General features: G+C 58.4%; 2 protein-coding genes across 5 annotated transcripts in view; both read left to right on the top strand.

The window, feature by feature from the left end:
• The window catches only part of DLGAP3 (DLG associated protein 3), a 116,281-nt gene extending 111,989 nt beyond the window's left edge, over positions 1 to 4,292 (top strand). For all 3 annotated transcript variants that reach the window (XM_062193250.1, XM_062193249.1, XM_062193251.1), the window contains exons 9-12: positions 1,759 to 2,243; positions 2,997 to 3,088; positions 3,324 to 3,467; positions 4,004 to 4,292. In XM_062193250.1, the coding sequence (XP_062049234.1) occupies positions 1,759 to 2,243; positions 2,997 to 3,088; positions 3,324 to 3,467; positions 4,004 to 4,222 (940 nt within the window). In that variant the 3' untranslated portion in view covers positions 4,223 to 4,292. The remainder of the gene's footprint in view (positions 1 to 1,758; positions 2,244 to 2,996; positions 3,089 to 3,323; positions 3,468 to 4,003) is intronic.
• A 5,669-nt stretch (positions 4,293 to 9,961) lies between these two features.
• SMIM12 (small integral membrane protein 12) lies at positions 9,962 to 15,079 on the top strand. Of its 2 annotated transcripts, XM_062190923.1 has the most exons (3): positions 9,993 to 10,050; positions 10,987 to 11,544; positions 14,143 to 15,079. In XM_062190923.1, the coding sequence occupies exons 2-3, from the start codon at positions 11,538 to 11,540 to the stop codon at positions 14,424 to 14,426; spliced, it is 291 nt and encodes a 96-aa protein (XP_062046907.1). In that variant the 5' UTR covers positions 9,993 to 10,050; positions 10,987 to 11,537; the 3' UTR covers positions 14,427 to 15,079. The 2 variants fall into 2 exon arrangements, with proteins under 2 accessions (XP_062046908.1, XP_062046907.1); XM_062190924.1 differs by lacking the exon at positions 10,987 to 11,544 and having other exon boundaries at positions 9,962 to 10,050.
• Positions 15,080 to 16,350: the final 1,271 nt, after the last annotated feature.

Raw genomic sequence — 16,350 nt, 5'->3', positions numbered from 1 at the left:
CAGGTGCAGATTTCTTTGGGGAACAAGAATGGGGGGTGGGGAGATGAGGGTCAAGAGGAAGAGGCGTAAGGGCCTCCGGTAAATGCTAGCATGGGACGTCTGAGCTTTATCTTGTTGGCAGTGGGGAGCTATGGAAGAGTTTTGAGCAAGGAATGACTTGGCAGAGCTTGGCTTCAGGAAGATTAGTGGATTGGAGAGGGATTGGTGGGCCCCATGCCTTAAAATGTATAAGGTATAATTTTAGCGAGAAGGAGATACCTTGGCCATTAATTTATAATTTTATACAGACGTGTGTGTGTATTTTTAGATATTTTTGTTGCTAATTTAAAACATATGGTAGATATAATAATATATCATATACCCTCACATTAGATGGCTGAGATGGAGGACTTCCCAAAGGTACACAGTGACACAGGTTAGAACCCAGGCCTGCCCCCTAGTCCAGTGCTCATCCTTTGCCCGGTACTGAGTGGAGGCAGAGGCCACTGAAAGGAGGCCAGTCCAGTGGTCAAGGCAGATGGTGACACAAGTCCCGACCTGGGCACACTCCAAGGTCAAGACTATGTGGGAGGCCATGAGGCCATGTTCTGTCTCCTCGCTCTCTGGGTAGGGGCGGAGACTGCACACGAGTGCATCTCTCTTTCCTGGGTCCTGCAGCATCCTCTGGGCCTAGTTTCTATGGCAACAGGCTCCCAGCAGGCAGCCTGCCAGCTGCAGGGAAGCAGGCAGGCAGGCGGGGAGAGAAGACCTGGGCAGCAATAGGAAGTCATGGGGTCGGGAGAGTCCCCTGGGAAGGCCCCCCCAGCTGGCTCCAGGAGCCCCTGTCTCTTCTGTGTGGGGGTGGAGGTAGCCCTGGACTCCTGAGCCTTTCTTTTGTGATTCTTGAAATTCCAGACCTTGAACTTCTGTTTACCCTTTCCCCACCCCCCAAACCCCCCCCCCCCACATTCTGACTGTGCTTCCTAAGGTATTGTCTGGCCCCAACCTTGTGTATCTTTGGGGGCCACCGACTTCTTTATAGAAAGGAGCCCAGGTGGGGGGGGGGGGCATGGGGGGAATACAATGAACAAGGCCAATTGACTTTCTGTTTTGCATAGGATTTGCATATGATTAACTCAAAGAGAAGAAATTTCCAGACCTCGTGTCATTCCTGCCAACAACTTAATTCAGCTCCACTGGCACTGGCTTAGCGGGTCTGGCCAGGCTCTGGGCTGAGCCGCCGGGATCCCTGGGGGACAGGTCCTCCCAGCTGCAGGCAGGCCCACTCCAGCCCCGCCGTGATGTTATAGCAACTGGTTCACTGCAGAGCCCACACCCTGGCCCTGCTCCTTTGTAGCTGAGTGACTGTGTCTCCTGGTAGGGCTGAAGACGGCTGGTACAGCAGGTATAGACGAATATGGACACATCAGGGGTTATGGTAGAGAGATACTGATGCATTCGTTTGTAAACTACCCCCGCCCCGGCCCTCTGTCACCCCCACAATGCTGCTTCTACACGGTGCTGCTCCAGCATTTTGGTCTCTGCTGTTCGGATGTGCTGTAGCCCCCGTGCCCCGAGGAGCGGTTGTCACCTATTTTGAACATCACTTTTGTCTAGCGGCTTCCCGAAAGCTAGGGTTAGGTCCCCATCAGTTGCAAACTCTGATCCATTTCAAGGGCCTGGATTCCTGTCCGTGAGCTTCCTGGAGTCTTTCCCCTGCTCCTGCCCTTGTTACCTCCCCAGGAGGGGGGCACAGGTGACAGGGCCCTCTCTCCCCAGGCGCGCGAGGTTCAAGCGCTCCAACAGCGTGACAGCCGGCGTGCAGGCGGACCTGGAGCTGGAGGGCCTGGCCGGCCTGGCTGCCGTGGCCACCGAAGACAAGGCCCTGCAGTTCGGACGCTCCTTCCAGCGGCATGCCTCGGAGCCGCAGCCCGGGCCCCGGGCGCCCACCTACTCAGTCTTCCGCACGGTCCACACGCAGGGCCAGTGGGCCTACCGCGAGGGCTTCCCGCTGCCCTATGAGCCGCCCGCGGCCGATGGGTCCCAGGGCCCCGCCCCTGCCCCTACCCCCGGCCCCGGGGCTGGCCGCCGTGACTCCTGGATGGAGCGCGGATCCCGCAGCCTCCCCGACTCGGGCCGCGCGTCGCCCTGTCCCCGGGATGGCGAGTGGTTCCTCAAGATGCTGCGGGCCGAGGTGGAGAAGCTGGAGCAGTGGTGCCAGCAGATGGAGCGCGAGGCGGAGGAATACGAGCTGCCGGAGGAGAGTGAGTGGGCTCCGGGGACCTCATGGGGCGTGCGGGGCCATGGCACCACGGCTGGCGGGGCTGCAGCGCAGTGGCGGGTCCCCTGAGTGTGCTGACACGGCTGTCTGGGCCCTTGGCACCGGAGCCTGGCCGTGCACTTGGCAGCAGGATGTGCTGGGAGCTCCTGGGAGGGAGCAGGGAGCAGCTTCAGCGGCCAGGGCTCAGGGCTGGGGATGCTGACCCAGGCAAGAGGAGTGGGCCCTCTAGGAGATGGCTCCGTGCGAGTCGCCAGTTCCATAAGGACAAAGGGACACAGGGCCTGGGACGAGAAGCCAGGCAGGATCCAGGCAGTGGCTCCAGGCCCTGGGTTGTGGGGAGGGTAGAGGAGGCCTGGCTCCTCCCTGTCAATCCATTCTGAGGGGAGACAGTCTTTCCACAGGACCCCCATGATGGGCTGGTGGGAAGGAAGATAGGCCTCATGGAGGGGAAATCTCTTAACAGCTCTTAACAAGGCAAGGAGTCACGCACTGTGATCAGTTTACCCAATGAGTGGCCCAGTCAAGGCTATGGGGCTAGGTTGGGCTGGGACCCCTTGAGGCTGGAGTCCGTGGTAAACGGGGCCCTAGGGAGGAATCAGCATCAGGGTCTGGGGGTACCGTCTGCTGGGGGAGGGGCTGGACTGAGGACACAGGTAGAAGACGGTGCCAGCCAGCTGGGGGCTCACTCCCGGAGGCGGGTCATGGCCCCATCGCCCTCCCCATGTTGTCTCTCCAGTCCTGGAGAAGATCCGCAGTGCCGTGGGCAGCACACAGCTCCTCCTGTCCCAGAAGGTTCAGCAGTTCTTCCGGCTGTGTCAGCAGAACATGGTGAGTGACCATAGGAGCAGCGCCTAGCAGGTGCGTGTGCCTGGCGGCCAGGCTGCATGGGTGACCGTGTTGGGGCCGGGGACGGGACCTGGTGTTAGTGCAGGCGAGGGAGAGGCCCCAGCGCCTTCTCACTGCTTTGCCTCCCAGCCCCTACCCCACTCCCCCAGCCGAGCTGCCCAACAGTGGGGAAAGGGCTTTCTCCGGTCCTCACTGGCTGACTCTGTCTCCACCGCAGGACCCCACTGCGTTCCCCGTGCCCACCTTCCAGGACCTGGCGGGTTTCTGGGACCTCCTGCAGCTCTCCATCGAGGATGTGACCCTCAAGTTCCTGGAGCTACAGCAACTCAAGGCCAACAGCTGGAAACTCCTGGAACCTAAGGTGTGTGTGCTGCATGGCTGTGGGGTGTCCCTTCCGGCCAAGAGGCAGGCTGCACAGACTGCTCTTCTGTAGAGAGGTGCACAGCGGCGGCAGGGGAAGGGCAGCCCTGCTTTGTCATCGTCCTGGCCCCCTCACCCCCTGCCCCGCGACGTGCACACAGCCTGAGCTGTGGAACCAGAGGGAGCCGAACTAGACCTTCCAGAAAGGCACATGGCCCTCAGCTCCGGCCTAGGCTCCGAGGGCAGAGCCTTGCGCGCGTCCCTGCAGCCTCCAGGACCTCGCCTGGGAGGGGCGCGCAGGAGCCCCCCCTTTGCCGTGCCTGGGCCGGCTGTAGGGGACCCCGGGAGCGAGCTTTGTAAGGCGAGCGGCTGAGGACTGTCCACCAGGGGGCGCTCGTGCCCCGCCTGTTTCCAGGACAGGTGCGGGGGTGGGGGGGGTTCCTTAGAGCCAGACCACCGAGGGGTTCGCCCAAGTCTGGGGTGCGAGGGGGCCTTCCGCCCGCGCCCCTGACTCAGCGGCCGCCCCCTCTGCCGCAGGAGGAGAAGAAGGTCCCTCCGCCGATACCAAAGAAGCCCTCGCGGGGCCGGGGCGTGCCGGTGAAGGAGCGCTCCCTGGACTCCGTGGACCGGCAGCGGCAGGAAGCGCGCAAGCGGCTCCTGGCGGCCAAGCGCGCCGCCTCCTTCCGCCACAGCTCGGCCACCGAGAGTGCGGACAGCATCGAGATCTACATCCCCGAGGCCCAGACCAGGCTGTGAGCGGCCCGGCCCGCCCGGCCCGGCCCGGCCCGCGGTTTTCTACCCGTACTGTACACCCAGCGTCGAGGTCACTGTGAACCGGGCCGCCCCGCGCGCCCGCCGCGCCGGCTCCGCACGCCCCGGCCCTGCTGCCCGGCGCGCTCTCGTGGGTTTTTTTACCTTCCTGACCCCACGCGAAGGCGCCCGGGCTGGGCTGGGGGCCGCGCCTCTCCGCCCTGCGCTCCCCACCTGGACCCCCTCCCTCCCGGTCCGACGCTACGTCCCCACCTCCTCCCCACGGCCACCATCTCTGCCACCCCCACGGGCCAGGCCGGGCCGGGTCCCCCATCTGGGCTCTGCGTCCCCACCCCCACCCTCCAACGTCCTCCACCACCACCACCCCCCCACCCCGCGGGGCTGGGCTTCGTGGGGATCAAGCTTCGTGGCTTTTTATGAAGAATCCCGAACCCCGCCTAGGAGCCCGCCCCACCCTCCCGGGGCTCCGCCCTCAGCCCTCCGCCCACCGGGCCCAGGGACCACAGTGGCTGGACCAACCCAGGACCAGGGCGCCTGGGCCTCTCCCCTTTCCCAGCGGCTGGGGAGGGGAGATGGGGGCTTCCCCTCACCACACCTGTGGCTGTTCCCACACCCCCTTGAGTATCCCAGGAAAAATAAAACGGCAGAACTGCACTTGAAACCGCTGCTCTCTCCGGAGGAGGCCACGTGGGCCCCGGGTGTCCAGGACAGGATCCACGCTCTCGGTCCGGGGACAGCAGGGGGAAAGGGGATTGAGCCCGTTGGTGGCCACGGTCAGGACCTGGGCCCTCCTAGAGTGGGGGAGGAGTCAACGTCTCCCCAGCCCTGGTTGTGTTTCCTTGTCTGGCTCCTGGTCTTTCCCGGATTCCCCCGCAGAGGGAAGTGCCCAACCCGGAGTGTGTGCTCAATAAACAGGGAGTGTGGTTATTATTAGGTTCAACATATACTGGTTTCTCCTTCCCCGAGGGCACGGCCAGCAGCACACAGGCTCTGTGGAGGTTGGTGCTGCAGCATCGTCTTCCTTCGGGTGCCTCCTGTGAGCGGGCACCGTGGGGCAGGAGGGTCCGAAGACCAGAACCGCCCTGGGAAGGCAGCCAGGCCCCAGTGGTGCTGGCTCGTAGGTGGGCCAGGCGAGGCTGAGTGCTGGCCACGAAGGGGCAGTGCCTTGCCAAAGGAGAGGGAGCCGAGGCTCCGGGCGGATAGGTGACATGTCTGCAGTGGGGGATCCAAGTCTGAGGCCTGGAAAGGGGTTGATGGCAGCCCTGACAGCCCCCCTTCCAGCCCTCGGGGTTGACGGGTCACCCCTAGGCAGGAGAGGAGGGCTTGGGGGCCGGGGGTGCCTGCTCCTCTGGGCCACTCTAGCTCAGCCAGACCTTCTCGTTCATTTTTAATTTGAAAGCATTAGAGAGACAGAGAGAGATATTCCATCCCCTGTTTCACCCTACCCCCAAGAAAAAACAACAACGAGCTTCTTCCTGGTCTCCCATGTGGGTGCAGGGACCCAAGCACTTGGGCCATCCTCTGCTGCTTTCCCAGGTGCATCAGAAGGGAGCTGGAGAGGAAGTGGTGCAGCCGGGAATCAAACCAGCGCCATATGAAAAGCTGGCCACAGGCGGCAGCTTAACCTGCTATACCACAGTGCCCGCCCCCTTCTCATTCATACATTTGTTCAGCAAATGTTTATCACTGTCAGGCACCATGGACATGGCTGTGAACAGGCTATAGTTTCTGGTGCTCTGGGGAGAAGAGAGAAATGGGCAGTTAAAACACAAGGGTGAGTGCCAGGAGGCTGACTGTGTAGTAGCCGCAGGAGAGGGGCTGAGGCTGGGGCTGTTCTGAGATCAGGGAGCAGCTGTGCAAGGACCTGCAGGAGAAGCGGGCACTGGGGCACAGCGACTTGATGGCTCAGCCTTTGGGTCACGCTGGGGAGGGGGGATTGTCGGGGCCACAGTAGCCATTGGCACAGGCGTTTTCTGGGCCACTGAGAAGCAGGTCCTGGAACACAGACTCCAATGAGGGGGCTCCCTGTGACCCGAACCTCCAGAAGCCCGTCAGCTTGGAGCTGGTCTGAGACAGTGGTAAAGACCCCTTGAGTGGGTCTTCAACAGGTGCTCCAGGGGGCTCTGGTGGGCAGCCGGCTTTGAGAACACCTCGCTTGGATGACTGTCCATTGGATTCCTGGAGTGTCTGTTTCCTGTACGCTTGGCAGGGGAGTCCTTGGCTGGACCGCTTGACCTCTGGGACTCTCATCGCTCAGAGTAGGACACAGGTGAGGCTTGAACTAGACGATATCAGAGCAATCCCAGGAAACAGGTGTTCTCACCCCCGCACAGATGAGCAGACAGGCTTGGAGATGGGAACGGCTGCTCCCAAATCCCAAAGCTGGGCAGTGGCTGGCTCGGAGTTTAGTCCTCTGTGTAGTTTTTTCCTAGTCTTTGTCTTCTTGGAAGGGGGCCAGGTTTTCTGGGTGTAGGAGGTACACGTGCAGTGCACGGATGAACAGGGCAGCATTTGTAACCCTGTGGCTGTCCTGCTGCCCACACCAGGTCTGCAGTGTCCCCAGGTGCGGCTGATGGGGGCGCCTCCTTCAGTTGTGCTGAGCCCCAGAAATAAATGAAAGCTGAGCGCCATCTCTGTGCTCTGAGTGCTCTCGGTGTGGCCACAGCCGGGCATACCGAAAGTGGGGGTACCAAGGGAGACCTGCTTTCCCAGAGGGGCGAGGAGAAGAGAAGGGAGCCTCTGTTCACACAGTGCCTCAGGTCATTTTGTGCTGCTAAGACAGAAAGCCACAGACCGGGCAATTCACCGCGAGCAGGACTTTGTTGGCTCGTGGTTGGAGAAGTCCAGCACCAAGGTGCCACCAGCATCTGGCACGGGCCTTCGCCTGGCAAAGGTGTGAGGGTGGAAGAGGCCAGGAGGTGGCTGGACTCGCCCTTGTATGGAGGCCCCAACCCCAGCCACGGGAGCAGAGCCCTCAGATGGCCTCATCACCTCCTAACGCTGCTCCAATGGCAGTGACGTGTCATCGTGCGTTGGGGAGGACAGGCAGTCTGGGGCAGCCCTCCGCCTGTGCGCTGGGCCTCGCACGGTGCCCGGGTGTTTTGCTGTCGTGGAAGAGAGGGCAGAACCTCTAGGACAGGCAAGGGCGGCAGCCTGGGCGGGCCGCTGTGCTGCCAGCCCTGGAGCGGGGTGGTGTGTGTGTGTGCGGGGGCGGGGGCGGGTGGGGGGGCAGAAGGAACCCACGGAGGTGACAGGTTGTCTGCCCTGCAGTCCGCCTGCTTTGCAAGTTCCCTTGACCGGCAGAACCAACAGAAATGGACTGGAGGGAGCAGTGAGAAGGCCGGGAGACCCCCAGGGGAGCTGCTGATGTGGTCTTGGGACCGATGTTGACGCTGGGAGGCCCCTGTGCCAAGCTGGGTGTGGGCAATACGGTGAGAGGGGCCGGGCCTTGAGGGTGTGGCTCGGGCTTTTGGTTTAGTGACTGTGCAACGCCGTACTTGGGCATCGGGCATTGCAGAAGGAGGATTGAGTGTGGGGAAGACTCTCCATGGTGGTAATAATTTACTGAGTGCGAGGCACTACACCAAGCACGGTATACAATGAGGTGATTTCACGCAGCACGCCTAGGGGCTGGGTGCTATTACTCTCTTTTCTAAAACAAAGAGTGTCCATGGCTTTTCTGAAATTAGCAGAGAGCAGAGCCAGGATTTGAACCCATGGCTTTCTGCTTTCTAAGTGTGCTCCTGAGCTCCACTCCGTCCTGCCTGAGGGAACCGGCAGACAGTGCTCAAGGTTTGGCTCAGTACCAGCGTCCCTAGGGAGCTTTCGCTGATGCCTCCTGGCTGGGCAGAAGCTCCTTCTCTGTGCTCCATGTACACACTTTTTTTTTTTTAAGTTTTAAAATTTTTATTTATTTGAGAGGCAGAGTTACAGATGCAGAGAGGGAGAGGCAGAGAGAGAGAGGTCTTCCATCTGCTGGTTCACTCCCCCAAATGACTGCAACAGCTAGAGCTGGGCCAGGCTGCAGCCAGGAACCAGGAGCTTCATCCGGGTCTCCCACGTGGGTGGCAGGGCCCCAAACACTTGGTCCATCTTCTACTGCTTTCCTAGGCCATAGCAGAGAGCTGGATTGGAAGTGGAGCAGCTGGGACTCGAACCAGCACTCATGTGGGATGCCGGCACTACAGGTGGAGGACTAATCTAGTATGCCACAGCGCCAGCCCCTAGCTTTGAACTCTTCACCGTAATGAAGTGATGCAGTTGGAGAGGCTTCCCTTGCAGGTGACCCTTAACAGAGGAGGCAGAGCGGCTCTGGTGAAGAAGGGTGGGAAGGGCACTCCAGGTAGGTGCCCAAGCATAATTAAAGGCACAGACTCGTGCACCAGTTTGGGGTGGGTGGAAAATCTGGGGGTCTAGTGTATGTTACCAACAATAACCATGGGGACAGTTTAGAAAGTTCATGGGAAACACCCTTGTTGAAAAAGTTATGCATGAATGCATTACTCAGCTTGTCATGACTACAATGAAATACCAAAGACAAACGGCTTCTGAAGGCGGGCGGTCTAGTCTAGGTCGTGGTGTTGGAGGTTCTCAGTCCAAGGTCAGGTGGCCCCACTGACTCGGTGTCCGGTGATGGTGCTCTCACTGGCAGAGTCGCGAGGTGGTGCCAAGCATCACATGGCAGAGCAAGCACCTGTCCGTGGCTCCCCCTGTGAAGCCATGACTCGGTCATGGGAGCAGCACCCCAGCAACCAAATCCAATCTGATCAGTTCCCAGAGGGGCCCCCCACCCAGTGCCGTAACCGGGCTGAGTGTCTCGTCAGTACCAAGCCTTTCCCACGCGGGCCTCTGAGGAGTGCCCACGCTAATATCCACGCCACAGCGATGGACTTCAAACAGTCCTTGCCCCAAAATAAGCTTATCCTTTAATCCCAGCTTCTGGCATCTTGTGGTGCTTCCCTCACATGCCAAGCCGAGAGACGTGCAAGGAAGACAGGAAGGCAGGGAGGCAGGCCCACGGGGGAGCACGGGCAAGAGTTTTTTTTCCCTGCATGTTATAAAATAATTGCTTGTACAGTGCACAGTGGAGACGCAGAGGAGGGAGTAAATATTTAACCCGAGGGGGTCATGTAAGACAGGTTTTACTGTAGTTCGATTTTTTTTTTTTTTTTTTTTTTGTAACAGAGAACAGTAACGGTTATGTTTCCCTGGTTGCTTTGCGCCTGGCACAGCACCTTAATACATCATATCATGCAATCCTTGCGCCATTCCTGCGAAATGGGCGTTCCCGCCTTTGCACGGAGGAGCCCGGGGAGGCTCCCGCAGGAGAATGAATATAATGAACATTCTTCCGAAGGTCACCTAGCTAGAAAGCCTGGATCCAAAGATTCTAAAGCACTAGACTGTCATTCGCAAGGGAGCCCTTCTTGAGGTCAGGGACCATAGTCTTGGCTTTTTGTGTGCCCAGACCTAGGTCTCAGAAGACGCGTAATAAACCCCAGTTGAATAAATAAATGGATGATCTGTCACTTTTCTCCCACAAGGAAAACACGTGGCGCCGCGACTGGGAAACCTCCAGGACACCAGGGGGCGCTGTAACCGTCTCAGCTCAGTGGAATCCCGTTGCGGAGGCCCGGATTCCTCCCGGCGTGTGGCTGGAGTTCAGCCAATCCCTGCGCTCCGAGGGAGCCGGCGGCCAGTGGGCGGGGTCACGGGGCCCGCGGCCCGGGGGCCGCTGGGAGCGGCGACGTCCGTGCTCCCGGCTGGCGGGCGGAGACTGGGGGCTGGACCGAGGCGTGCGGGCTGGGCCGCAGGTGAGCGCGCGGTCCCGGCGAGCGGGTCGTTTCGCTGGGGCACCTGCCGGGGCTGCCAGTTCCGTGACGACGGTTCCAGGCCGTCAGGGAGAGGGTATGGCGAGTGTCCGCTCCGGCTGTGGCCCGGCCCGACGGCTCCCTCTTCCCGGCGCTGCGCTGCCGAGTTGGGGAGCCCGGCTGGTCCTCTGCGACCGGGGCTGAGGACGGACGCGAAGGGGCCGGAGGGACAGAGGGCTGACTGGCGTCCTCGAGGAGCTGTTTGGGCGCTGACCTCACTTGTCCTGTCCGCGCCCCCTCCCCCACGACCCCGGCCGGGCTCGGATGACCCCCAGGGTTAATTCTTGCCCCTTCTCAGACCTCCTTTGCCCTTGGCAGCACTTGGAGGTTTCTGGGGCCTCCGGGGGCCAGGCGTAAAGAGCGGTTTCCTGGCAACCGGTTGGCCTGTATGTCCCCAACCACGACACCTCTCCGGGTACCCTGGGGATGATGATGATGATGGAGCGTCTAGCGTCTTGTCACCATCAGGGGCTGGGTGCTCGCCACCTTTTCAGGGACTGTGTATGGGTGGCTGCTGTGGTTTTAGCCCTGATGAGTTGCTCGGACTGCCCTCCTTCTCCCCAACAAGCGATGATCGAGGGTCACTTTGTGCCAGGTGGGGGTGTGAGGGGTCGGAGGAGTGGGTACGGCACAGTGGGGCTGGCGGACACGGTCTTTTCCCTCTGGGAGCCTAGAGCGTCTTGAGAAATGCAGACGAGCAAGCCCCACAGTGCTGGTTGTAAGTGTGGGATACCTGAATGGATGGACTGACGGGCTTGATTAGAACGTGAGCAGGACATCAGAGAGACAGGGAGAGAGGCCTTGTGCTGCAAGTGAGAGATTAGTTGTGAACCATACTTGGTATGTTTTTATGTTAACGTATTTATTATTATTTGAAAGAGTTGCAGAGAGAGAGAGAGAGGTCTTCCATTCCACTGGTTCACTCCCCAAATGGCCACAACAGCCACAGCTGAGCCGATCTGAAGCCAGGAGCCAGCAGCTTCTTCCGGTTCTCCCACGCGGGTGCAGAGGCCCGAGGACTTGGGCCATCTTCTACTGCTTTCCCAGGCCATAGCAGAGAGCTGCATCGGAAGAGGAGCAGCCGGGACACAAACCAGCGCCCATATGGGATGCCAGCGCTGCAGGCTGGGGCTTTAACCCACTATGCCACAGCGCCAGCCCCTGTTAACATCCTTTGTTGACTCCTCATGTACAATTACGTGACTTCTGGTTTGTTGAAGCAGTAGGTCGGACAGCATTTGCCACAGTAATGTCTGAAAGTGGCTGGCCACAAACACTCCAGCGCCACGTTCGTGCGAAGGGCACTCGCCACGCAGGCGAGTGACTTGCATTCCCGTCACCTTGTAGTACTAAAGGACTTCTCTTGTGCTTATCCGTCTTGGGGGCGCTGTAAGACCTCTTCCTTTTCTCGGCACCACCACGGAGTCTCCATGCAAGGTGAAGAGTGGACTCCTTTTGAGTGCTGTAGTCAGATAAAGCCCATCCGTCCTCCAGTAGCTTACCATAAAGATCAGTCTTTGCTGATTGGGGGAATCCCTTCCTGATCCTGGATTTGGGCCTTTACATTTTCTGTGCTATCCAAGGCTTCAACCTTGAGCATGGTGGTCTTCCCCGGAAGGGCTTTTCCGTAGGTCTGCATCCTGATGGCGGGCCCACCGCAGACGGCGGATAGAAAAGAAAAGCCATGCTGCAGATGTTTTAAGACAGGTTGGAAAAGAGGGTTGGTTTAGGAAAAGTGTTTGCTTATAGAGAGGTTTTGCTTAGAAGGTGGGAAATAACATGGGAGAAGGATTTTTTTTTTTTTTTTTAAGATTTATTTATTTGAAAGGCAGAGTTACAGAGAGGCAGGGAGAAAGAGAGGGAGAGAGTCTTCTGTCCGCTAGTTCACTCCCCAGATGGCAGCAATGGCCGGAGCTGAGCCGATCCAAAACCAGGAGCCAGGAGCTTCTTCTGGGTCTCCCACATGGGTGCAGAGCCCAAGGACTTGGGCCATCTTCCACTGCTTTCCCAGGCCATAGCGGAGAGCTCGATCAGAAGAGGAGCAGTCGAGACTTGAACCAGCGCCCATATGGGATGCCGGCACCACAGGTGGTGGCTTTACCCACTACACCACATTGCCAGCCCCCCTCTCTCTTTCTGTAACTCTGTTCTTCAAATAAGTAAATGAATCATAAAAAAAAAAAAAAAAAAAAAAACAGAGCAGGCAGCACCCAAAGTGGTGCTCATATAGGTGGGCATCCCAGGCAGCTGCTTAACCTGCTGTGCCACAATGGGAGGCGTATTAGGTTTGGGGTTCTTCAAAGGTGTCTCTCTTAACAGCTTCTGTATGTTAGGATTAAACAGATTTCTTAGAGTGATCACAGAGTTTGCAAAAGCAGGAAGCTCTTGAGGTAATGAAATGCCAAGCTGACAGGAAAAGGCTTGCAGAAGTTCTTAAGTTCAGAATTTAGACAGAAACCATATACCTGTCTATAGTATGTTCTTTCCACTATAAAGACCACAGGCCTTGAAGTTGGAGAGGCCTGGGGTCAAAATCAGAGGTTGTGTTGCTTCTGGTGATCTTGGACTAAGTAACAACACCTGAGACTTTGTGGCCTTAGAATCCACGCCAGCAACTCCTACCCCACAGGGGTGCTGCGAGGATCAGGTGACTGTGACTGTGCAGGAAGTCAGCGCAGTGCCTGGGTGGCTCCAAGGACCAGGAGAGGAAACCCGGGCTGCTGCAGGCTCACCCCTACCCACAGTGGTCCACAGAACACTGGGATTCCTCCAGAGAGAACTGGAACAAGACACACAAAACCTGTCCCTGATGAGGTATTGATTGTTCTTTTTAGTCCAGAGACAGTGACGTTGGAGAGTTGCACAATCACAGAGATCTTTCAGTTGGACTTCATTTGGGCAAGTTACTGAACTCTGATTGTGCCTTCTCCCTGGCAGGGTAGACAGGAGGATTAAAGGAGACATTGTATATAAAGTGCTAGGATGAGGAAGTCCTTAGCTGTCATTGTTAAGATAATTGAGAGTGATCTTTGTTCATAATGATAATGGTCGCGTGAGACTGGCCATTACAGTGTGAGAATGGCCATTACAGTGACTCCCCGTGTGTGTGTGTGTGTGTGTGTGTGTGTCTGTCTGTCTCTCTCTCTCTACCTACCTACCTACCTACCTACCTACCTACCTACCGGACACGTCTGCTTTGTCCCACTTTGGTTCAGGAGCAGGGCAGTCTCCCCCTGCCCTCCGTGGCTAGGACAGTGGTTTTCACAGAGACTTCCAATGCTGGGGTGTTCAGAGAACGCTTTGGTGTGTTCAGGAGCATATGAAAAGTGAGGAATTGGATTTGGTTGAAGATAGTGTATTTTGAAAGTAGCTTGGCCAGCAGATTTGTGAAGTATAGGTGGCCGCAGTGGTAGAACCAAGTTAAGAACAGGGAAAAAGCATTGCCAATTTTCCTATGTCAAATCCAGAGTCGCTGGGTGTGGATTACCGTTCTGGCTATTTGTGCTGCTTATGCTTGGCCGGGGGGAAGAAGCTCCTTCTTCACCAGGCACGGAGCCAGGAGGGTGACAGTGGGAGGACCTGTGGTGGGCAGAGGGTGGCGGGCAGTGCTCACAGAGAGATGCCGTAGGGCAGAGAATGCCTGAAATGTTGACGAGCTGTCGAGGGAGGGCTTGGAGCCGGCAGCAGGCTCGAAGCTCCACAAGGTGAGGCTCGGAGGTCCCGTTGTGGGGACACTGCCACACACTGGTGCGGAGTTGTCCAAGAGAACAACGCACAAGACAGATTCTTCCCCCTTCCCTGACAGTTGAATCTTTTGCAGTCCCATGCATGACTCCAGGGGCCCAGCTGTTGGGTAAAGCCAGATGCACGTTTGCATTGCTCCACGGGAGGGGGGGGTGGGGGGGTGGGGGGGGTGGTGTGCGCTCAGTTAGTTGTGCATGGCCTCCTGGTAGGTGGGGCGCCCTGGGGGTCGTCCCTGTTTGCAGCGGGAGGGGTGCTGGCGCCTCCCTAACGCTGCCTTGTGCACCCCTGCAGATGTCATGTGGCCTGTGCTTTGGACCGTGGTGCGGACCTACGCCCCCTATGTCACGTTTCCTGTGGCCTTCGTGGTTGGGGCCGTGGGCTACCACCTGGAATGGTTCATCCGGGGCAAGGCGCCCCAGCCGGCGGAGGAGGAGAAGAGCATCTCCGAGCGCCGGGAGGAGCGCAAGCTGGACGAGCTGCTCGGCAAGGACCACACGCAGGTCCTGAGCCTCAAGGACAAGCTGGAGTTCGCCCCGAAAGCCGTCCTGAACAGAAACCGCCCCGAGAAGAACTGATGGGGGACGCGGGGCGCTGCGCCCCTCTCGGAGGCCGGGGCTGGGCTGCTGCTCTGTCGCCCCGGCCCCAGACCCTGCGCAGCTGATCTGCTTTGCTGCTTCCTCGGCCCCTCCCGCACCCCCGCAGCCACACCACACTGTCTGCTCCCTCCTGGGCAGGCAGACAGGGCCGGGGCCAGCGGAGAGGAAGGCCCTTGAAGGGTCTGCCCACGGCTGCCTCTGTCACGTGGGGGCCACACGTGCTCAGGTCCCGAGCGGATGGGAGCACTAGGGGAGGAGTGTGTGGAGTGCATAGGGACTGTCTGTCTCCCTGGGGAGGCGGCCTGGACTCCAGGGGAAGGGCTGGGGTTGGGTGCTGCCTGCAGGAGACACTACAAGCGTAGTCCTGGTTTGCACCGGGAAGAATCAGAAGTCGACCTGGCCCCCTTGTCCTGTTTGCCCTGTTTCGTGCTCATTCTTCCTGAAATCCTGTCCTGTGTGCTTGGGAATGGGATTTCCCTGGGAAGGAAAGCCCAGGCTGTTTATGTTGGGGCTGGAGGAATATGTGCCTGGTGAATTCACTTGAAAACAATCGTCATCTTCCACCCCCCATCACTGTGTCGTACAAAACGTTATTAAAGTGGCGTCTGAGAGCCGGATTGCTGGGATCCTACCTTCCGCTGTGTCTGGTTCTCCCTAGGAGTTAGCCAGGGCTAGCATTTCCAGACAGGATGGCTTTGGCATTGGCTGGGGTCTCCCGGTGATACTGCACCAGCTTCTGGAGGCACAGGTTCCCAGAGCCTTTCACCCTGCTAACAAGAGCCGGTAGCACCTTCCAGATCTGACTTGGGGTGGAGCTCGTGCGTGGACATGTGCCCAGGTTTTTCCCTAGAACAGAAACACCTGCACATGAGAGGGAGCGGGATAGAGCTAACGAGAGGCCACTCGCCCCCAGTGCTCTCATACAGCCACGGTTCATATTCTAGTTTTTTAACTAGTTCTCACCAAAGTTTAAAGATGTCACTGTGGCACGTTTACTTTGTTCACCGTTTTTCCTTATTAGAATCTTTTTCCATCCTGCCACGTGGTCCTCGTGTTTGCTTTTAGGAGCTGCGTGCTTGGTCAGGTGGAGCTGTAGAGTAAGTTCACTTGCAACAGCGTCCCCATTGCAGGCCTTTCCTGCCTGTTGGAGGGAATCAGCAGTCATAGGGTCTCCACAGGTATAGCCAGTGCCTTCTGAGTGGCTGTGGGAGCTTACGCCGGTGTACCTGCTAAGAGGTTGCTGGGGAGGTTGCAGGGAGAACGGAGAAGGCAGAAAGAGGCGGAAGAACCTGTAGCCTCATGAAAGAGGCCTTCCCTGAGTGAGCAGTGAACACTGGTGAGAATGCATCTACCTCTGAAAGAGGGAGGTGTTTGCCCTGCATCCAGTCTGAGGGTCTCTCTCCCCTAAGCCCCTGGTGGTGGTAATGGTGGGGTTAGGGATATTTTTTTTAAAAAGATTTATTTGAAAAGCAGAGAGAGGAGAGACACAGATCTTCCATCCACTGGTTCACGACTCAGATGGCAGCCACACCAGGGGCTGGGCCAGACCAAAACCAGTAGCCAGGAGCCCTGTCCAGGTGGGTGGCAGGGGCCCAAGCACTAGGGCCATCTTCCACTGCCTTACCCAGGTACATGAGCAGGGAGCTGGATCGGAAGTGGAGCAGTTAGGAAACCAGTTTGCACTCAGGGTATTCGTGTCCCAGGGGCAGCTTAACCTGCTGTGCCACAGTGCTGGCCCTGAGGGTAGAAATCCCTACAATAAACCATCTCATTAGGAGAGGGACCATTTCAGAAGTCACAGACTGGCTGGCTGGCGCCATGGCTCACTAGGCTAATCCTCCGCCTGCGGCACCGACACCCCAGGTTCTAGTCCTGGTTGGGGCACCGGATTCTCTCCCGGTTG

Source organism: Lepus europaeus, chromosome 5, assembly GCF_033115175.1.
Source record: "Lepus europaeus isolate LE1 chromosome 5, mLepTim1.pri, whole genome shotgun sequence".
NCBI lineage: Eukaryota > Metazoa > Chordata > Mammalia > Lagomorpha > Leporidae > Lepus > Lepus europaeus.
The sequence above is the reverse complement of the archived record's forward strand: the minus strand, read 5'-3'. Positions and strand labels throughout refer to the sequence as shown.